Consider the following 22,743-nt stretch of genomic DNA (forward strand, 5'->3'; position numbering starts at 1 on the left):
AGATATCTCACCCACCTTGTATCCTGGGACCTAGATGGCTACAACTACACTGCATACATCAAAGGTGAAAGGCTGTGTAACAGTTGTTCCCTGAAATCATAGGGGAATATGGGTCAGGGGCATGTCTGGTTAAAAGTTGACCTTTAGTCGAGGCAGTATAAATGTCCTAAAGAGTCACAAAGATAGCATAGTGGGCAGCATTAACAGGTAGATGTGGCTGGGGAGGTCAGCAATATTATTTGTTTGGGAAAATCAGCTGGGCTGGTGTTCACTGTTTTGTTAAACAGAGAAAAAGCATGCTGAACTGTGGTTGCGTGTGGTGTGGGTTTGTTTTTTTTTAAACTACCTTGTTTTGAACTGGTGGGCTAACTTGGTTGATGTTACAGCTGGTTTCAGTAACATAGAAAGCAGGAGAGTGTGTAGAACAGGCAAATCTTTCTCTCCTGGAAGGACACTGTAAGATTTCTTTACGCTTGTATGGATGTGAATATATTTTTAAAGAACACTTACGGAAATGAAGTTCTGTTTCAAAATGACATTTTTAGAAAATCACAGTCAACTTTTTAATATTCTAAGATTTTGCTGAGTCCTAAGAAAGTCACAAACACCCTAGCTTTGTGATTCACCGTTTGGGGTGAGGCTTATTAGCATGTACTGTACGGAAACATTTTGCTGACTACTAGTTTGCCTGCAGCTAAAATGAATGATTGTTTTCCTCTTGGTCTGAATGAGTGGTGTGGCGTCTGTGTTACTAAATGTTGGCAAATCGAGTTGATGAATAAAACGCATGCTCAGTTGAGCTGTGCCCTTCTACCTACTTTACTGACAAACATGTGACTGCCTCAGAAATGTGGAAGAGGGGAATGCATGGAGCAGATTATTAAATTGGCTTTGGAGAAGCAGAAGAGAATTTCCCTAAAGGAAAGGGCTTCAAGGAAACTTCTTTTTTTTTCTTCTTTTTGCTACACAGCCCGTATTCATTGTGAAAGTGCGTTTTAAAAAAATAGTAGTAGTTTTGTTTGGGAAGCTGCAGTTCCTCTCTTTGTGAAGAAGGACTGCTGAACGGGGATTTCCCTACACCCTCCCCCTCCCCCCCCCGCTCCCAGTACCTCCCCAGTGGTCAACTAGTTACATGCAGTGTTCCCAGTTTAGTCATTGGTTGGAAATTTGAATGGAAATCGAAACATTAATACACACTTTAAAAGCATTTACAGTGTATGATAAAATACTTAAACCTATTATGCTTTTTCAGGTACAAAAATTATGAACACAGACTAGCTTCCTCACCCAGCTGTTGTTTTTCCTGACCATGTCAGTGCATTCATTTCGGTGATATTGCCCAACCTAATAATTTCAACTTATGATTTGTAAGCAAGGTCTGAATGAGCTCTCCCCAACCGCTAATGATGAGCGGGGTCAGGGGCTTGCCCCACTCTGCATGGCTCCCGGAAGCAGCGGCATGTCCCTCCTCCGGCTCCCATGCGTAGGGGCAGCTTGGGGGCTCTGCCCCCTCAGCTCCCATTGGCTGGGAACCACAACCAATGGGAGCTGCAGGGGGTGGCGCCTGCAGACAGGGCAGCATGCAGAGGGGCCTGGCCATGCCTCCCTGCAGGAGCCGGGGGGGGCGGGGGACGGGAACGGACATGCTGCTGCTTCTGGAAGCTGCTTGAGGTAAGCACCACCTGGAGCCTGCACCTTTGACCCCCTCCCATGCCCCGACCCCCTGCCCCAGCCCTGTTCCCTCTCCCGCCCTCTGAACCTGTCTGTCCCAGCCCAGAGCACCCTCCCGCACCCCAACCCCTAATTTTGTGAGCAATTATCATGGGCCACCATGCAATTTCCATACCCAGATGTGGCCCTCAGGCCAAAAAGTTTGCCCATCCTTGGTCTAAGTGCTTAGACCTGCTGTAGGATAGCATTTCTGTGGAAGACCTTGCCCAGTCTGCACTAGCAGTGAGGTTCCCCCACTGAGAGCTGAAATCACTGAAAGCTGGGTGGAACCTCAAGAGACCGACTCATAGAGGTCACGGTGGCAGCAGGAGATGACGGCACAGGAGCGGTGGTATGAACAGTGGCACGATGGACAACAACAGCTGGAGTGAGTGGCAAGCAGCTGGAGGAATGAACAAGGTGCCTTCTCTCTCTCACCCGCCTGTAGGTGCTAGATGAACTGATGCAAAAGCATCTCTGAACTCTGGATCTGCAAGGACAACAACTATGAGTGAGGTGCAGCGGAGGGAGTAGGGAGGAGTACGTTAAAGGAACATTTGTTTGTTGGACTATGTTTTAGTGACTTTTGCTCCAGAATGCTAGATTTGTGACTAGGGAAACTTATATAAATATACATTTTCTAGTCGGCCAAGATTTTTAAAATGCATTATTTGTCAAGGTTATTATCTCACATTGTCGCTATCTCGAGAGGCCATTATCTTGGGAAGTTTCTGTACAAAACATTCTTATTATATTATAATTACTTTTTACATAAGAACGATCATACTGGGTCAGACCATTGGCCCAGTATCCTGTCTTTTGACATTGGCCAATGCTAAGTGCTTCAAAGGGAATGAAAAGAATAGAGCAATTATCAAGTGATCCATCCCCTGTGTTCCACTCTCAGCTTCTGGAGAACAGAGGCTAGGGACACTCAGAGCATGGTGTTGCATCCCTACCCATCCTGCTAATAGCCTTTGATGGACCTATCCTCCATGAACGTATCTAGTTCTTTTTTTGAACCCTGTTATAGTTTTGGCCTTCACAACATCCCCTGGCAAAAAGTTCCATGGGTTGACTGTGTGCTGTATGAAGAAATACTTCCTTTTGTTTGTTTTAAACCTGCTGCCTATTAATTTCATTGGGTGACCCCTAGTTCTTAAGTTATGTGAAGTAGCAAATAACATTTCCTTACTCACTTTCTCATCAGTCAAGATTTTATTGACCTCTATCATATCCCCTCTTGGTTGTCTCTTTTCCAAGCTGAAAAGTCCCAATCTTATTAATCTCTCCTCATGTGGAAGCTGTTCCATATCCCTAGTCATTTTAGTTGCCTTTATCTGTGACTTTTCCAACTCCAATACCTCTATTTTGAAATGGGGCGACCAGAACTGGACACAGTATTCAAGATGTTGGCATACCATGGATTTATATAGTAAAAGTGGAGGAGCTTGGTTTGCCAGACTGATCAGCAAACCAATGCTGACAACCTATGTGAAAAGACTGCAAAATACCAAGCCTCTGGACTTCATAGACATGTAGAAAACCTTATAAACCAGTCACTGTCAAAGCCAATTTAGAAGTACTTAATGAGGCTGTTAAGACTGCTGGAGAGACAGCACAGTTTATGCAAACAAACATGGCTGTCTCATCATACTTCCTATTTAAGCAAGAGATACCACACACTACAAACTGGGGACCAATGTTAAGTGCATCGTCACTTGTTAATTCTGAAGTTGGACATTGATTCTGACTAACACCAGCAAATGCTCGCTATCTTTCTTCAAGAAACTTAACTGGCTGATTAGAAGCATGTGGTGCAACAGTGAAAGACTCAGCAGTTGAAAAAGTGAAGAACTCTCTCACCACATTCAGAAAATGTGCATACACGGCCGATGATGGGCGTTAAGTATTAAGTCATTGCGTACGTTATCTTGATGTCAGTGGTAGGCCAGTAGATGCATTTCTAGATGTTCAGGTTATAGAAGGCATATCGGCTGTATCTGTGACAACCCACATCTTAGAAGAGTTAAATGCTTGTAAACTGAACCCCAAACAGATTGCTGCTTGTGCATTTGATGGAGCTGCAAACTTCTCTGGAAGACATAGTGGAGTACAAGCTTTGCTCAGAGAAAAGTGTAATCCTAATTTCTCCTGTACACACAGCAGAGGCCATCTATTCCAACTGACACTAGTCAAGATGCAGAATCTTCAAAAGCCATTAAAAAAAGCCATACATTTAATGTGTTTTATATGTTTTTTTTTTCCAGCAAGAGTCCAAAAGGACTGAACGTCTTGGAAAAAATAGAAGATACACTAGGACTGAAGTTCGAATGAGTCCAACCTGAGAGAACCTGCTGGCTTTCTAATGAGCAATCTTTGGCTGTTGTCTTAAAATTACTGCAACCATTATTATTGACTTTGGAAAGCATCTACCAAGATGGGACAGATCGAAGTAGTGAGGATGGTTAACTACTTTTGTTACTAAGTTCAGAGAAAGCTATTGCTATTCTCTCTCATAAGTCTACTGTTGAAAGCACTTGAGTTATTAAATAAGGCCATCCAGGCATCTGGTGCAACAGTAGTAGATCTTTGTCCAGCAATAGAAGCTACACTTATATAAATCGGAGAGAGAGTCATTGAAAACATACTGTAAGAAGCAAAGACTGCAGTTCAGAAGTTGACTGACTAAGGCATTTATATTGCCTACTTCAGTAAAGAGGACAAGAAGTGTTTGTTAAGCCAGCTGAAGAAGTACACAGACTTGATTCTTACAAATCTACAACAGCAACTTCTGGATTCTACTAAATCTCTATCTAGCTTTTACAGATGCCTGTCTTATAAAACACCAACAGTTGAGTGGAGTGAGGCAGTACCACCAATGGGGCTGCTATGTGATCAGGACAGAACAGAGAATTTGAACACAGAGCAGAATATCATACAACAAATGAATGAAGATTTGATTTCAACTTCTTCTTTATCATCACTAGTGGTTCGACCCAATCTTTTTGCTATGTTTCCTGTGATGAAAGAAGTAGGAATTCATCTCTTGCTACTCCCAGTCACAACAGCTATAGTTGAGCATTCTTTTTCCTCATTGAGTAGAATTTTGTGCTTTGAAAAGAGGCACCTTCTGCCTAATCATGAGCATATCATGAAGGACCGAAATACCAGACACATGAGAAGCCACCAAAGATGAACGCACTGCATTTGAGAAGTTCAAATTACAACAAGAAACCAAGAAGGATGTAGATGTAGTGCTTCATAGTAGGCTTGAGTAGCTAACTTTAATTTGTGTGATGATTTTGAAACATGAGTTAAATCTAATAAAAATGGTCGTGAAATATTTTTCAGTTTTTATTATCGTGCCATACAGCCCACTTTCGCCCTATGGTCGCACCCCATGTCAGCTATCACCCTCTCCCCCCCGCCCCGCATATTCAAATGCGCCCCCCCTCCCCTTTTTCAATTCCTGGGGAAAATGCTGTTGGTGAAGGAAAACTATTGCCATGAGATTTTCCAGGTCTCTAGGGGTGTAGTAATCTAAGCAACAGACACTCCTTGTTTTCAGGGCTCATACTGATGAAGTGATTCTCATTGCATCACTTTTTTTCTTAAATCTGAGCTTTTGGAGAGGCTAGGTTATTTTTTCCATGGGAGCTAATGTGTCTGTGTATTTGAGACATTCAGATTAAAAATGTTTATTACCTAATCCCTTTATATTAAAACTAAAATCTTTTAAAATGAATATATCTTTCACTGTTGATGCTGTTTGATTTACTGGTTGTAAATCTCTTAGCTTAGATAATGGAAAAAGCATAGTTGATTTCACTTTGAGATTCTCATGCACTAGCCTAGTGGTCCTCAACCTGTTCAACCATAAATCAGCCCATACTTTCTACTCTTTTAATCTAACGATTTCTACCTTCTATCTTGTAATGCTCAAGGAGTCTTCTTTAGAATAAGAAATAAGGGTTGCTCAGATAGCTTTAACCGCATTGCAATCATTAATGTGCTGATGAATTCACATGACTAACTCCTGCTGAAAATATGACACTGAATGTTAAAATATTCTAGTTTCTGGAGTTCTCAATAATGAGTTTTGTAGGATATAGGGAAAAAAATGGGGGAGAGGGTCTTTAGTTTATGATTTGGCTGCAAATTTGTTTTCTCTATAAAGTCAGATCTGTGTGGAGGGTTCTGCCGGTTGAGGTGAATGTTCTAAGTACCTTTCTGTTCTAAGCACCTGAAAGAGCTAACACTGTATCTCTGTATATAGTTAAACAGAGAAAAGTTTCTTACTGCTTGCTCTATACTATTTTCTGAATATAATTTGATTAACCCATTATGCTGTTCCACCTGTATTCTAAGGGTATATATACAATTAGACACCTGCAGTTGGCACGAGCCAGCTGACTTGGGGTCGTGGGAATCAGGCTAATGGACTGTTTAACTGCAGTGTAGATGTTCAGGCTTGGGCTGCAGCCCAAGCTCTGGGACTCTCCCATCTCTCAGGGTCCTAGCACCTGGCACCAAACATGTACACCTCAATTAAACAGCCCCTTAGCACAAGTCCTTTGACCCGAGTCAGCTGGCACGGGCCAGCCACCTGTTTTTAATTGCAGTGCAAACATACGCTACCTCCATTCTGCAGATATACACACCATTTGGTTCATTTTACCAGTGGAAAAACCTAATATAATTGGGAGAAGATAAGACTCCTATTTATAGGCTCATAAATTAAGGCCAGAAAGGGAACATTAGATCATCTACTGAGATTTCCTCTATTGCACAGGCCATCTGTCTGAAATAGGCCATATGGAATTGGGTCGTACTGCACATAATTGCAGCCCACTTCATGATATCTCCCAAAAACATTGTGAAATTGAGCAAGCCAGGGATGTTTCACTGGAAGTGGAGTAGCTTCTGGACCAATAGTTCCTCTGCGAAGTAAAATCAGATTTGTTTTAACTTTTTTCTTTTGGCAGAACACTTTCTGAAAATGGCAGAAGCCCATCAAGCAGTAGCATTTCAATTTACAGTAACTCCAGATGGGATCGACCTGCGAATGAGCCATGAGGCTCTCAGACAGATCTATCTTTCTGGTCTCCATTCCTGGAAAAAGAAGTTCATCAGATTCAAGGTAATGAGTTCCTGTAGATTTGAATGCATAATCAAAATCTATTTGGTATTTTTAAAACTTGCTTGGATTTTGCGTGAGTAGAACTAAATATTGATGTAGCTATGGAAAATGATAATCATTCATCCTGATTTAATCAGTCTTTTTATTCTAACAGGCTGATTTTGTTCTCAGTTGTAAGTGCAAACACTGAGTTATGCTGAAGAATTTAGCACTGAGTGATATTTTGTGGAAACAGTAAAATAGCTATATGAGGGCTAACATTGAGGCATTTTTATTGCCCTTTTATGTATGAGGCCCAGGTGCTGTTCTAAATTTTACTCCTAAGGGAATTCCGTGCCAAAAATGTAAAATTCTCTGTATTTTATTTGTCTATATAATACTACATAATCACACGAGTTTCAATTATTTTGGTAATTTATTTCAAATACTTGTCAGCAAGTATGTCTGTACCAATACAGACGACAAAAGAGATTCCCTCAGGGGTAGAGTTAATGAAACCCTACGACAACCCAGTTCCTGTTTCTCTGTTATGCTTTTGTTGGGCACCTCAGTCTGGGTGTGTCACGTGTGCCAACTGGGCACATCTTGGGGGTTAACTCTGCCCCTCTGGTCTCAGACACCCACACCCTCTACTTCCCAGAGCCCAGCTGCATGGCGTACCCCAGCCCAGACACCTGTACCCTCCAGAGCAGAGCTCCATGATTGCCCCCCCCCCCGCCCCCCTGCAGCCCAGACACCCACCCCCCTTTCCCGTCCAGGGATCCAGAGAGAGAAACAGCCTGATGTTGAGTCCCAGGCTTGTACAGAGTTTCCTGGACGATGCCTCCTTCCTTCAGGATGTGCTGGGAACCGCAGCTGCTGGGAACCCTCCAGCACCGCCTTTCCTTCCTCCTTCCCCCTGGCAGTGTCCTGTATTTGTGAGCTGGAGAGCTGGGCTCTGCTGGCTCCAGCAGTCCCTAATGGTGGCCAGCAGCTCTGCAGCACCATTCTGCGGTGGGAAATGAAATTCTGCACAGCACATTAATTCTGTGCAAATTCTGCATTGCACAGTGGTGCAGAATTCCCCCAGGAGTAAAATTAAATAAATCTGATGGTAGGGTTCTTCCTTCGCTCTTCAGTTAACAATAGTCCAAATCCCAAAACCCAGAAGTAGCATAACATGGGTTGTCACATTTGGTGATCATATTGTTAATGAGAAGACCAGGAGTGAACTAACATAGTGTTTAAATTAGAGTAGGTAATCATTTCAGATTGAGAAAAATTTGTCACTCTTGGTTAAACAAAATTTTGGCTCTTCTAGGCCCCAGTCTTCCAAACATGTATGCTTCTCATTACTTACAGAGAAGTCTCACTGAATTATTCCCCTGTCTAAATTATTCACATACATAAGAATTTACAGTAAAACCCTGATTGGGCATACTTTCTGTTAAAAGTAAGTTTCCAAGTCATCAAAACAAATATTCATGAAAACATGGTGACTTTTGAAGATTCTGATGTTACATAAATGTGTTCTAGTAAATTAAACTAAGAAATAGATAGTGGCTCTCCGATGCATGGAACACTTAAGTCAAATCTGGGTTTTACATTAAATTCTAAATATTGGGGTCTAGATTGCTGTGAATTCAGTGAGCTTTTTTCCGAATGTCTGTTTTTACATTATGCTTATTTATGCATTATTACTATTAGTGTTGACAGATTGTAGTCTGACATAACTGTATGTGAAATATTGAAATTACTTTTTAAAATAGTTTTATTATAAATATAAAAGTATACTTGGGATTCTTATACAACTGTGTGAAGAGAACGGTTTTTTAATTATATAGAAAACTTAGCTGTGTTTTTAGAATCCAAATTGATAAACTGTTGCTGCCACACTGAGCATTTGTTTTAGAGAGGCCAGTTTCAGATGTAGTGGATATTCCATTAAAGAGTTACTTCTGCTAAAGAGGTCCATTCATTTCAGCCTCTCTTTAGCAGTCTTCCCCAGTGCAAAGCGCGGCCCCTGCTGGCACTGCTTCACGCTTGCACAAGGCTTGCCGTTTGGGAGGGCAAATGTATGTATATTTGATATATAACTGAGAGTCTCTAAGCTCATTTCATGCATCATCTTGATAGCTTCTGAATCGCAATTTCTTCTTCCTCCCAATCTAGTCATCTCATCTGTGTCCATCTTCTTGTTCTGAGTTAGACGTGTATTTGAAAGAAAAATATTGGATACTAATGTTAGCGTCCTCTTAAAAGCTGTTTGTATAATTAAGAATTTTTTTTTGTATTGTGAAATAAATGACTTTCATATGGGAAGGCTAAGTAAGGGATTCTGTTTTTCCAGAATGGAATTATCACAGGCGTGTATCCTGCTAGCCCATCCAGTTGGTTTATTGTAGTAGTGGGGGTGATGTCAACAATGTATGCCAGAATTGATCCTTCTTTAGGAATAATAGCTAAAATCAACCGGACCCTGGATACAACGTAAGTAAACTAGTACCTGTTTCCTCTGAGTGAATCAGGTTTTTTTATGCAAACCAGCATTTCTCTTGTCAGACAGATGTCTAATCTAATAGACTTTCACATACCGAGTTTTAAATTGAAGAACTAAATTATCATAATGTGCAAGTCACCATTTGATATTACCACTCATTTTATTAGCATGAGTATTATCTGAGGAGTACAACTGACAGCATTTCATCCGACGAGAACAGACAGCACAGGTGTTGTGGACAGGACTGAAGTACGTTAACAGAACCTGTAAAGAGGAATCTTGTACAACCCTGCCCTACAGTGTGCCTGGCTTAGGCAACGTACCTCTGAGTGCTAGGTTCATTCACAATTTTAAGAAAATAAAAAAATAAGTGAAGATTTCTCAGTGGGATGTTTCACCTGCAGACTGACCTGTGTATCAGGACACTATATCCATGTCTCTGTTTAGGTATGAAGTACAGTTGACTACAAAATGTTGCCATGATTCTGTTTATACTGTAGAAATTGATTTAAACCTTCTTTGGCTTGTTCAGCTATGTAAGTATTAGGCTACTAGTAGCCAGAGCTATTTGGAAGCATCAGTAAATACTGTAAGCTCAGTCCTCCAACGTCATGCAGAAGCTTTTGAGCATGAGTTTAGGCCTCTTATCCTTTATTGCTTTAGAAAGCTATTGTGTGTATGTCACTAGCTGGATTGGAGATATAACTTCAGTTAGTATTTTCAGAAGACCACCAAGTGTTTCAAATGTGGTTGGGAGTATGTGTATGATAAACTGCACTTTTGACACTATATATTTAAAGAAAAGAATTCTTATCGTGCCAAGCTTGGATGGGCATATTGTTTTATGAATTCAACATATATTCAACACACACAAGATATAAACACTAAAGTCTTTTCTGTGGTATTTTTCACCCCCAACGTTCCTTGTCCGAGGAGGAATAGTACAGACCACAGCCAAGCAAAGCACTGGTAGACATGAGGCAAGCTTTCTACAGCGTCTTCTGCTAAGTTAGTCTTGTGCAGGATGGGACCCACACAATCCTGACTTGCAACATACTTCTCTTCTGGCTCTGGGCCTTTCTTAGTAGTGGCAGAGTATGTGGTAGTTTTCTGATGTGCACAAATGAGCAAGGATGAAACCACAAACTCTCTTTTGTTCTTGTGACTGAAGGAAGGAATTTGTTCTCTTATAGAGTTATAAGGCTAATAGGTCAAATCAGTTAGTGCTACCTTTCTGTCAGTTACTACCATTTTAACACACTTTTCTGCATATTTTGTGTATGCAATCACTGAGGAATCTGGGTGAATTATGTTAAATCATGTTGGACCTTTTCTAGTGATTTACAAGTGTAAATCCAGGGTGAATGAGAATAGAATTTATCCTCTTCTCTTCTCTATTCCTACAGCAGGATGAGAGGAAGTGTGTGGGAAAAGATGCTACTAATACTTTAATATTTAAGTTCCCTTTTTAATAGTCATTTTTAAGGATTTATGATTTTGTTTGGAGAATTGATGCCCCAGAGAAAATTTTGATCCATACTTTTTATCTCTCTCAATTGAAAAAAGTGGACTTAGCATGTGGAAAGAGACTAGCTTGGCAATGGCCTCAAAAGGTGAAGTCAGTTTATCCACACTCTAGGTACTGCATTGACAGCAGAAGTACAAGTTGCATCACAGCACCCTCCAGTGTGTCTCACCTCTGAGCAGGAAGCATCACTTGTATGGAGTGAGAAACTTCCCTTTGCCATTCAGCCACTCTCCTCTTTGAGTTTGCCTAGATTAGTAAAAGATTTAACCACAGTAGTTTCCTTTGTGTAAATGCAGGTTAACATCTTTTACCCCAATTTCTGTTGCTCAAGGTCAACCCTATGATGAAGCCTAGGACTTACACCAGTGAGGAATTAGGCATATTGGAGCTTCTGCGCACACACCTTATTCCTCCCCATCCTAATCATCCCCTGCCTCCAGAATACCCCCTACATGTGTGCACACAACTGCTCTTATGTGGGGTTGTTGGCAAAGGAGGTGGCAGAACTATCCCAATACAGTTTGCCTGTGCCAGAGGAATTCACCGCCACACAATGGAGAATGACTTTAATGGATCAAAGAACCCTCTAATTCTCCCAGAAATTTGTTGGTGAAAGGTTAGCTATAGGACCTCTATATAGAGCTTGATGTAGCTAGTCACTGGGAACAAGCAGGGCTCATGTTATCACTTTTGTTGTTCTTATACATTGTTTTACCTCTTCTGACATTAATTGACATACACTGACTTTTATTTTAAATAGTGGTTATATGTCCAACCAAACGCAGAACATTGTGAGTGGGATGCTTTTTGGCACTGGGCTGTGGGTAGCCCTTATTATGACAATGCGATACTCACTGAAGATGCTGCTTTCTTATCATGGATGGATTTTTGCTGAACATGGCAAACTTTCCACAGCAACCAGGATTTGGATGGTAAGGAAATTTTGTCTGTTTCTGTTTTAATTGTGGCACTGATAGGATATCTTAAATATCATTTGATTTTGTTTTGTGTCATTAAGCTCTTAGAAGCCAGCTCTTTAGTTATTTTTCAGTTTTCTTTGTCTCATTCATTCATAATGTTTGGTATGCATTGGAATGTCCTTGTACAGTGCTGTTTTCTCTCCCAGTGTCTTTGGTTGCTGTCATCTGCTTGGCACCCGGGTTGTTGGTGAAACTGTTCAGGTAGTCCTTGGAGAAGGAAGAGCACTTGTATAATTTGCTAATTCACCCAAAGCGGGGGATCAAATATATTGCCTACAGCCACTTCTTCTTTAGTAGGGAAGTACAACTCAGAGATTACAGGTCCCAGCATGCAATGCTGCATCTTCTACAGAATGATCTGAGCTAATTGCTTAGTGCAGGATGGAGCACCGAATTTTGGGGATTGTAGTCCCTGCAGTGTGACATCTATTATAGTTGAGAAGCACTGTAATCTACTCCATTTAAAGTAAAATAGTTACAGCTCTCTGGTTCCTGGCAACATGGTCTTTCAGCTGGGTAGGACTTGGATGCTCTTGACCCAAAACAACTGCAACGTTTGAAAGACCAGGGATGTGCCTGATGAATAGAGAAAGAGTTGCTAAGGAACAGCAACACAGAAGATAAAACCTGTTAAGCAGTCTAAAACAATAAAGCTCCCTTTTACTGTTCCCCTATGATCCACCTTTTTATTGATGTTTGGTTTCATTTCATTTACTTTTCTCTCAAATTGATTTCCAGATAGTTGAACGTATGGGCCGTTAGCCATTTTATGGTAAACGTACAGTTTTCTATAGCTATTTTGGTCTACAGTAAATATGTGTTTGTTTTGAACTTTATTTTGCATTGAAATAAAACATCATCTTTTCAAAGTATTTAGCACTTTTATGTTCAAAGCATGTTGAAAACACAAAAGCACAAAATGCTTTGTGAGGTTAGGTGTTTTTTTACCCATTTTACAGATATGGGGGGAACTGAGGCAGAGACACCTAATGATTCACCCAAGATAGCAAAAGAAGCCCAGTGTCAAACCCACGATAAGATCTGAGTTCTGCCTCCCAGTACTGATCATGACTCTGTGGAAAAGAATCTATTTAAGAAGCTATCATATGCCTCAAATGATGTGTTTAGAGAGATCTGGTTGCATGCAGGTGAATGCTTTTTGGGGAGGGGATTTGCTGTTAATCACACTCAGTTATGTCAACAAAAATACTTACCTTGTTTTGCGCTTGGTTGTATTAAAAAAAAAAAAAAAGTGTGAGAGTCCGATTAAAATACACGTGATGATACCCCTTATTTACCGCATTCTCCAAGTTTACTACAGTGTGGGATTAACATGTAGTGGCTGTGTTATGGAGGATGTTCAGTAGGCCTGTAGAATGATATGCTAAAATAGTTCTAAGGTGAATATGTATCTGTTTTAAATGAATTTTTTTATAGTTCCCCCAGATATGGTATTGAGAGCCTGCTGATATGAATTTGTACAGTGCAGGTGCTGAATGGTAAGGCACAGTGCACTCTGTCAGAATTGCTTGTCATTGTCACTGGCGGAGTTTTCAGCATGTCCTACTAAATGGATATTTTAAGCTGTTAATCTTCCCTTATAATGCTAAGCTTGAGCAGTGTGAACTGTAATGCTAATTATCACGTCTTGCTGCTTGCATTATATTTCTGGGTACTGTTGGAAAGCTGTTTCTCTTCATGGTTTTAAAAGTCTCTCTCTCTATATATAAAGGAGTGAACCCAGTGTTGCCTCTCAAGACTGACAAATCAGAACTAGTTAGTTGGTATTCTCTTTTGGAACTACAAAGTCCCTCAGAAGTTTTTTCTGATATCTAACATAGCTGGTTTACTAATTTCCAGTGGTAGTGATGGTATTACTTCCCTCATAAACATTTCTGACCTTCATAGCTTTTTACGTCTTTATTATCTCTCTTTGGTATTCCATGATTTTTTTTTTTTTTTTTTTGGACCTGTTTCCCATTTTATTTCTCAGCTGTTCCCTTGATTAAGAGCATTCAGAGATGTGGTTAGTAGGAATTTACTGATCTTTGTTCAGAAATAGTCACCTGATTGGAAAACTGGACTGTCTGTTCACCCATAGTCCAAACTGCTTTGCAAGGGACTGGAAACTTGTAACACTTTTGCTTAGAGGTTTTTTTTTTTAAGGAAATTTATTATTTTTAATTCGTGTAGCAGTACTAGGAAGTAAACTTGTAGTTGTAGTTTAATATTTATTCCATAGACAGAAAGGAGAAATGTTGTGTCTGTTGTGAAGGCAAAACCCATTAGAAAGAGATCATTGCTATATCTGGATGTGAAATAAGAGAAGTTAACTGTGTAGAATAAATCACTTACATTCTTTTTGACAAATCATTTGAGAAGTATCCAAATTGCCCTAGAATGTCTTAACTGTTAACAAGCTTACTGTAAGGAAAAAAAGAGCTACATAGAAGTGAATATTGTTATTGCCATCAGGTGAGCAAGTATCCTCCTTGTCATGGGAGAATTTGCACCTGGTATGGTTCAAATATTCTGAAGCCAAATTGTGTCGTCGCCCCCCTCTTCCCCCCCCCGGTGAAAGGAGCAGAAAGCAACCTCCTGGTGAAAATCTCCATGACCATCGCCATTCCCCCTGTGAAAACGGTGGGGCTTCCCCACAAATCTTACAGATCCCTGAGAGGACATGGCGAACCATGTAGAGATCCTGTGCTCCAGATGACCTTCTTGGATCTTTTCTAGCAGTCATGCCACCTGTGGAGGCCCGCAAGGGTACAGGGTGGGGTGACACTGAAAGGCCGAATCGGCAGGTAGTGATCGATCTATCGGGGATCGATAAATCAATCCCCGATCGCTCTGCCGTTGACTCCGGAACTCCACCAGGGTGAGAGGCGGAAGCGGAGTCGACGGGGGAGCGGCGGCCATTGATCTCGTGCCGCGAGGATGCGAAGTAAGTGATTCTAAGTCGATTTAAGATACGTCGACTTCAGCTACGCTATTCTCGTAGCTGAAGTTGCGTATCTTAGATCAATCCCACCCCGTAGTGTAGACCGGGCCAAAGGGTAGTATCTCTGATCACGGAAAAAACTGAGTTTTCTCTGTAAGTTCTGTAGGGTCAGAGAGGGAATTAATTGAATTGCCCTCCTGTGCCCACCGAGTAGTTGCCCCCACCATCGAGGATGGTGAACCGCACAGAGAAGGCTCCACTGGATTCTTGGGTATGGGTGCAGGGAGAACAGAACTCAGACTGAGTTTCCCTTTTATGTTGGAAGTGGCGTGATCCATATCAAGTGGGACTCCTCCATGTGTGAATATAAGAGGTGGCATGTTCTGTCCTTTTGTTTTATAGTAGTGTAGATCCCGTGTATGTGATCAGTGCTCAGGACTTGCAATAGGTGGAAGGGTTCCGAAGAAGAAGGTGGGAAAGAAATGCTCAGTCTTAATATAATAATGAGATGCAAAGTGTGTTGCCTTCTTACTGTAATTGGTGACTTTCTTGAGGCACTTGAAAGCCCTACATACACTAAGACTTGGCTATTAACACTGGCATCCTCATACTTATTTTCATTGCATGTTTAGAAACTGTGCTATGGATTTGCTGGGCCAGTGGTTTCTGTTAGGAATGTATTTTTTGGGGGGAAAAACACTGTCTAAGTTAGATTTTTATATCAGGCTAAAACTGTGTAGGAAAATGGTTCTCAAAGATAGTTACAATATTTAATTTTTTAAAACATGGTTGTAGCTAACTAGTGTTCTTATTCTACCATGGGCCTTAACCCAGTGATGGAATAGGTTCTGAGACACCATGTAGATACAAGTTCGATTTTCAGTCTTGCCAATCCTCTAGTCTTCAAAGATGTAAACATATTCAGAAAAACACTTTACAGAGAACTTTTATGGTCTACATCATAGACATTTTCCCTGTCAAAGGCCTTTAGGTTGGGAACAGAGGCATTTACCAGGCCTTTACCATTCAACAGAGGCAGTGTGTCCTAGTGGCTAGAACACTAGATTGGAAAACTGAGGCACAAAGGTCAAGTGACTTTCTCAAGGTCACTCATCAGGCTGGTGGCTAGGCTGGGGACCCAGGTCTCCTGAGTTCCAAAGTGCACTATGCGGATAATGTTTACCTCTTTATAAAGTGTTTTAAGATCTACTGATGAAAAGCCAGGGTATTATTAATTTTCATCTCACACATACTTTGCAGTCATTTTGAATGTAATAGATTGTTTGTTTGGTTTTTTTTATTTCAGAGGCTGGTAAAGCTTTTCTCTGGTTGTAAACCAATGTTGTACAGCTTTCAGACATCTCTGCCACGACTGCCGGTCCCAGCTGTAGAAAACACTGTCAACAGGGTGTGTTGTTGGAGGAGCTGAATTAACTTTTTCACAATTTGATTGTCGTAATGGTTTTCAGTGTCTTTTATATGATAAATGTACTGAAGTGGTTAATGCTATTAACATTCCAATCCCTCCAGTTTTAGTATCAGATTAACAGTTAATGTATCAATTAAAATAAAGACTATGACAGACCAAGGGTAATTCAGAGTTAAAGACTGACCCTTTTTCCTTTAATCTTTATCTTTGGGCCCAGGCTCTCAGTGGATAAATGCATGATATTACATGCCTTGTCAGTTGGTACAGCAGCATGCAATGGAGTGTGATTTACTGGGATAGAGCCCTTGATATCCCTTGCTTTCATTATCCATGTTATGTATTCTTGATGTTACTTAAGTATAGTGCTCCTGTTATAATAGGCTTTGTATTAGGAATTCCTTTAGGCAAGACTCCAACTAGTTTTAGGTTTATTTTGATTCTTGCAGGTAAAGAGTCTCTGCTGGCCTTAGGCAAACTAACTATATATGAAAATTAATAGGCAACAAAAATAGTTATAGCAGTTAAGTCTATCCCCTGTAACTAAAAAATATATCTAAAATGGCTCAAAATTAAGGAAACACTTAATTCATAATATAAAATATCTCACCTACTAAAAGGAAAATCACTTTTCCAAAAATTCTGTGCTAATAGATGTGCTTTCATTTATGATTTGGTAGCAAGTAGTTAGTAGACGGGGTAGGGGTGGGAAGAGAGTACCATATTTGAAGGGGGGGAAATGAGCTCATATCTTTCAAGATGTATGTTCTCAATTATTTTTTACTAACACCTGTTACAGCTGAAACCCTGTAAACCGACTTTAGAATACTTCCCGTTGTTTATTAAGCTCTTTGTGAATAAATGACAATAAGCTCTGGTGAAAGCTGTGGCACTGACATGAATTTTTTTTGTGTTTATTCTAGTATCTGGATTCAGTTCAGCCACTTATGAATGATGAACAGTTCAAAAGAATGGAGGGTCTTGCCAAAAATTTTGCATTTAATCTTGGACCAAAACTGCAGTGGTATTTGAAACTGAAATCCTGGTGGGCCACAAACTATGTAAGCAGATGACACAACGGCTCTTATGAAATCGCATAGTTTAACTCTCTGTCCCCTCTTGCATTTTTTCCTGATTTTAATACATGCTTTTTCAATTTTCAATCTTCTGTAATTTTAAAGGAAGTCCAAAACCAAAATTACTAAAAATGCCTTGCACTTACATCTTTAATGTCTTTCATATCCATTAATTCTTACAGTGCTTCTGTGTAGTAGGTGAGTATATGTACAGATGAACACCAGAGTTATGAACTGAGCAGTCCACCACACACCTCATTTGGAACTGGAAGTATGCAATCAGGCAGCAGCAGAGACACCCCCCCCCCCCCTGAAAAAAAAGTGCAAATGCAATACAGTACTGTGTTAAATGTAAAGTACTAAAAAAAATAAAGGGAAAGCAGCATTTGTCTTCTGCATAGTAAAGTTTCAAAGCTGTATTAAGTCAATGTTCAGTTGTAAACTTTGAAAGAACCATAACATTTTGTTCAGAGTTAAAAACATTTCAGTTAACGAACAACCTCCGTTCCCGAGGTGTTCGTAACTCTGAGGTTCTACTGTATTGACATCCCCATTTTCTAAGTGGAGAAATTGAGACAATGGTTAAATAACTTGCTCAGTGTGGCACAGTGAGTAAGTTATTTAACCAAGTGGCAGAGCGACAAGTAGAACTTAAGAATTCCTGTCTTATTACTCTAGACCAGGCTTCCTGTCTGTCATTGAACAGGACTCAAAACCTACTCACTGCTATATTTGCTTCTTAAATTAACTTGCAACTTCTCCACCTGGTCGGTCTGGGATCCAGGGAGTGGAAAGGCAGTGTGGTTTAGAGCCACCTTTTCCTCCCGCTGTCCTCAGCTGCACTGGGTATGAACTTAATGCAGATGTGAATCTGTCCAATTATGTGTACATGTTAGAGAGAAAAACAAAGCTGTAGCCACCAGGATGGGTGGGTGTGTGGGGGGGTGTGCAGGTGGGGTGCGGGGAGAAAGTGGGCACACACCTTACTGGCCTGTTATCTAAATCTTAGCTATACATGGTAGTTTGAACAAGCTTACACAGTCCCTAGAGCAACCCTACCATAGGATGAATAATATTTCAGAAGCTTTATTATGATGCATATTATAAGGACACTTTAGAAATACTGTCTGAAGAGGAGATGGGAGATTGCTTCAAAAATTGCTTACCTGAGAGTTAAGGCTGAATTTCTGACCTTAGTTTCATGGGTCCTTGTGGCTCTCTTTCCCCCAAACAGTGACACTTCAGCATTCAGAATTAATTAAAAATAAATAAATAAATAAAGCATTTCCTTCTGCCTGGTGTGTAATATTACCCAGTGTTATGGAGCCACTACAGTAGAGGACCAGAAGCCATTGAGAGCAGAGATACAGGCTAACGAGTTTATGCTAAATTTTGTTCTCTTCATTCTGTAGGTTAGCGACTGGTGGGAAGAATATATCTATCTAAGAGGACGTGGGCCAATTATGGTTAATAGTAATTACTATGCAATGGTAAGTAAATCTTCTAAACCTTTTTATAGAAACATTCCTCCTTAGGATTCCTGTTATCTTTTGTTTAATACTTCGTTTCTGAACTCCATTACTGTGCTGATATAATCTGTGCTTTCTTCCTGCTGGCATAGTCTTCACATAATATATTACAAAAGCACTGATGTCTTTTAATATGGAAATGTTCATAATAAATTCAGTTCCTCTGTCTTTAGCCCTGCTTTATTAGATAGGACTCTACTTCAGATTTAAAAGTTCAAAGAGTAGAGTCTACTAATTATTTACTGTGACAAGCATTGCCTCTTGGCTCATAAATGCCTATGACTGATTCTAATGAGCGTTCCCTGTTGCCACCCACTAGGATTTCTGTGAGGGGGAATCCAAGTCTCTGTGCTCTGGATCCCTGGGGGTGTGTTTAAGCTTCGACACTTCTGATAGCAAGGGAAGCCGTTCTTCTGTCAGTGTAGTAAATCCACCTCCCTAAGAGGAAGTAGCTAGGTCAGCTGAAGCATTCTTCCATTGAACTAGCAGTGTCTACACCAGGGGTGGGCAAACTTTTTGGCCTGAGGGCCACATCTGGGTGGGGAAATTGCATGCAGGGCCATGAATGTAGGGCTGGGGCAGGGGGTTGGGGTACGGGAGGGAGTGCAGAGTGTGGGAGGGGGTGCGGTGTGCAGGAAGAGGTTCAGGGCAAGGGGTTGGGGTGCAAGAGGGGTGTGGGGTTTACGAGGGGGCTCAGGGCAGGGGGTTGGGTTGCAGGAGGGGTTCAGGGTGAGGGCTCTGGACCGGCGCCACTTATTTGAGCGGCTCCGGGGTGGCAGCGGCGCGCAGTGGGGCTTAGGCAGGTCCCTGCATGCCCTGGCCCCGTGCTGCACCGCTCCCAGAAGCGGCTGGCAGCACGGCCCCTGGGGAAGGGCGGGCAGAGGGCTCCACAAACTGCCCTTGCCTGCAGGCACCACTCCCCCACAGCTCCCGTTGGCTGCTGTTCCCAGCCAGTGGGAGCTGCAGGGGGCGGTGCCTGCAAGTGAGGGCAGCACACGGAGCCCTCTGCCCCCCCGTTCACCCCCTCCCCCCAGGGCTGCAGGGACGTGGCGCTGGCCGCTTCCAGGAGTGGTGTGGGGTCCGCATCGCCACAGGGGTGGTAATCCCGTGGGCCGTAGTTTGCCCACCCCTAGTCTACACTGAGGCTTAGTTCAGCTTAACTGTGTCTCTTAATGGTGTCAGATTTTAGGTGTAGATCAAGCCACAGGCACTGATGACAGCAATTTTTCATAATACAACTTCACAATGTCAGTCGGAATTTGTAAGTTGTACAGACATAGCCCCAATTCATCACAGCTCCATATACTACTTAATCCACAAGCATGTTGTTATACTGGATGCTGCTTTAAATTCTTGAATACGTACATGCTGGAAATAAAAATATATGAACTTCTGTTATCAGAAAACAAGCACTAGCTGCCACCAAGCTTCCCTATCTCCCTGATTTGATATGAATTAAGGTTTTTAGTATTGCACTTCTGTTGCAAGTGTGATGCCTGGTCTACACCTAAAATGGAGGCTGGCCTAGCTATGTTGCTCAGGAAAGTGAAAAATTCACACCCCTGAGAGAGGCAGTTAAATTGACCTAAGCCCTAGTATAGACACTGCTAAGTCAATGGAAGAATTCTTCCATCAGCCTAACTTCCACCTCTAGAGGGGGGTGGATTTACTACAGCCATGGAAACCCCCCGTCCTGTTGCTGCAGCAAGTGTCTACACTACAGTGCTGACAGTGGCGTAGCTACAGCTGTGCTGCAGTAGTGCTTGTACTGTAGACCTAGCCTAAGTAAGCTGTTTGATACACTAGATTTCAGTCAACAAGCCTTCGATCTGATGCCATTTGAGGAGCAGGTACTGCTATTATTTTGTGACTTTTTAAGAAAACATTTTTAAAGTAGAAAAGGAGGACTTGTGGCACCTTAGAGACTAACAAATTTGAGCATATTTAAAGTAGGAAGTTGTTAAGTGCACTCTGGCTAGTGACTTGGCCAGTTTCCCTACATGAAAGCCTTTTCTGTAAGACACTGGAATTAATTATAGGGAAAATTGTGTTTTGACTAATGCATGATTAATGAACTCCGTTTGCTGAGTGGAGTTTGGCAATTATAGTATCTATATTAACTTACCTTTCTTCTATCTTCAGGACTTTCTGTATGTTGTTCCCACTTCCCTGCAGGCAGCTAGAGCAGGTAATGTTATCCATGCCACCCTGCTCTACAGGAAAAAACTGGACAGACAGGAAATCAAGCCAGTATGTAAATCCATTTCAGTAGTTTCTAATTTCTTCAAATTTACTTTTTAACAAATCAGCCTCCATTTTGAAAAGTAACAGAGGAGAGAAGTAGTGCCTTATGTTAAGGTACAGTGTATGTAACTCTAGCTAATGTGTGGCCGCAAACCCATTGTGGTTGCTAGTTAAACTCCACTCATGTTGGACCTTCTGTTTAAAAAGATGTAGAACTCTGCCATGGAAGTTAAAGGAAAACTTCCTTTTGCTACAGTAGTGTTTGAAACGAACTTTGCCGTGGGCTGCACTCCACTGGAGGGCAAAATAGTCACATGTCTAGTAGAAGGCAATGATACACATACATGTTAATTAGTATGATAATATATTCAAACGCAGAACCCTGTAGGAAGATGCAATTATGGTTTTTTTGAAGGCAAGTTTTAAGGTTTGTGCAATAGGATTTTAATGGACAAAAGGCAGATGATAGTGAAAATGACATCTTCCAGGAGCAGCAGAAATGTCATGCCAGAATAGTTTGTATTCTATGTTTACCTTCGTGCTGTATTTTAAGAATACAGAGAGCAGTGTGTATATGCATGCACGTGCACATGAAGGACAAACAGGGCCAACCTTAAGTCCTTACACCTACGCAAATAAACCTGGCAAAATGGAGGAACCTATTTAATGGGCATATTGATGTGGAAATTGAAATGTGGCAACTACCATAAATCTCAGTGGCAGAAATCCATCTAACTACATTTCCAGTCGATCCTCACTGTACTTCAGTTCTAAAATAAGTAAAATTGTGCTAAATTTTGAAAAGCTTCAAACTTTTAAAATCCTGAAAACTAAATGTAAAAATTCGGTAACCTTGTCAAAAAGTGAAGCCTTGAGGAGTGTAATAAAAAGCACCAGGAAATCAGCGTTTTTTAATACCTGGGTAAGATCAGATCATTTCACTGCTCTTTGAGGAGACATCATGTGCTAAACAAGTTAGGAGACTAGAGGCATTTTCAAACCAAAAAGTAGTTTAAAACTTGCGTAGAGCTAGAAAAGCCTTTCTGTGCATGGCATTGAAATGGATACTGCATACCAATAATGCATCACACAGGACTGTAGGAACCTACTGGACAAAATTGATTCCCAGACAATCTTCTTTTTAAAGCAGGCATCTCAGCGAAGTGACTTCTACTGTTACGTTGCAACTGGAGCAGTTGAAGGATGTGTCCAGGAAATCGTACTAGAGACAGATGCAAACCAAAACCCAGCATCTGAATAGTTACAAACTTTGGGGAAGTTCAGATCCTATTATGGGCCTTATGGCTTTAATCCATTTCTCTGCATCCTATAAAAATTAAAAAATAAGGCTAGAAAAATCTTAATCACTATTTAAATGGTGTTTGAAAACTTTAGAACAGGGGTGGCCAACCTGAGCCTGAGAAGGAGCCAAAATTTACCAATGAACATTACCAAAGAGCCACAGTAATATGTCAGCAGCCCCCCCATCCACTACCCCCCTCCAGCTCTGAGCGCCTCCTGCCCACTGGCAGCCCCACCAATCAGCACCTCCCCCTCGTTCCCCACGCCTCCCACCAGCCACAATCAGCTGTTTTGCAGTGCGCAGGAGGCTCTGGTGGCGAGGGGGGAGGAGGAGCGAGGACGTGGTAGGCTCGGGGGGAAGGGGCAGGAGCTTTGAGGGAAG

The 22,743-nt window shown here is 41.4% G+C and overlaps 1 protein-coding gene across 2 annotated transcripts in view; it reads left to right on the forward strand.

The window, feature by feature from the left end:
- Positions 1 to 22,743, forward strand: part of CPT1A (carnitine palmitoyltransferase 1A) — a 69,850-nt gene that overhangs the window by 17,144 nt on the left and 29,963 nt on the right. For both annotated transcript variants that reach the window (XM_077818178.1, XM_077818179.1), the window contains exons 2-8: positions 6,699 to 6,853; positions 9,183 to 9,322; positions 11,621 to 11,792; positions 16,091 to 16,192; positions 17,134 to 17,271; positions 18,699 to 18,776; positions 20,958 to 21,065. In XM_077818178.1, the coding sequence (XP_077674304.1) occupies positions 6,713 to 6,853; positions 9,183 to 9,322; positions 11,621 to 11,792; positions 16,091 to 16,192; positions 17,134 to 17,271; positions 18,699 to 18,776; positions 20,958 to 21,065 (879 nt within the window). In that variant the 5' untranslated portion in view covers positions 6,699 to 6,712. The remainder of the gene's footprint in view (positions 1 to 6,698; positions 6,854 to 9,182; positions 9,323 to 11,620; positions 11,793 to 16,090; positions 16,193 to 17,133; positions 17,272 to 18,698; positions 18,777 to 20,957; positions 21,066 to 22,743) is intronic.

Source organism: Eretmochelys imbricata, chromosome 6 (assembly GCF_965152235.1).
Source record: "Eretmochelys imbricata isolate rEreImb1 chromosome 6, rEreImb1.hap1, whole genome shotgun sequence".
NCBI classification, from domain to species: Eukaryota; Metazoa; Chordata; order Testudines; family Cheloniidae; genus Eretmochelys; species Eretmochelys imbricata.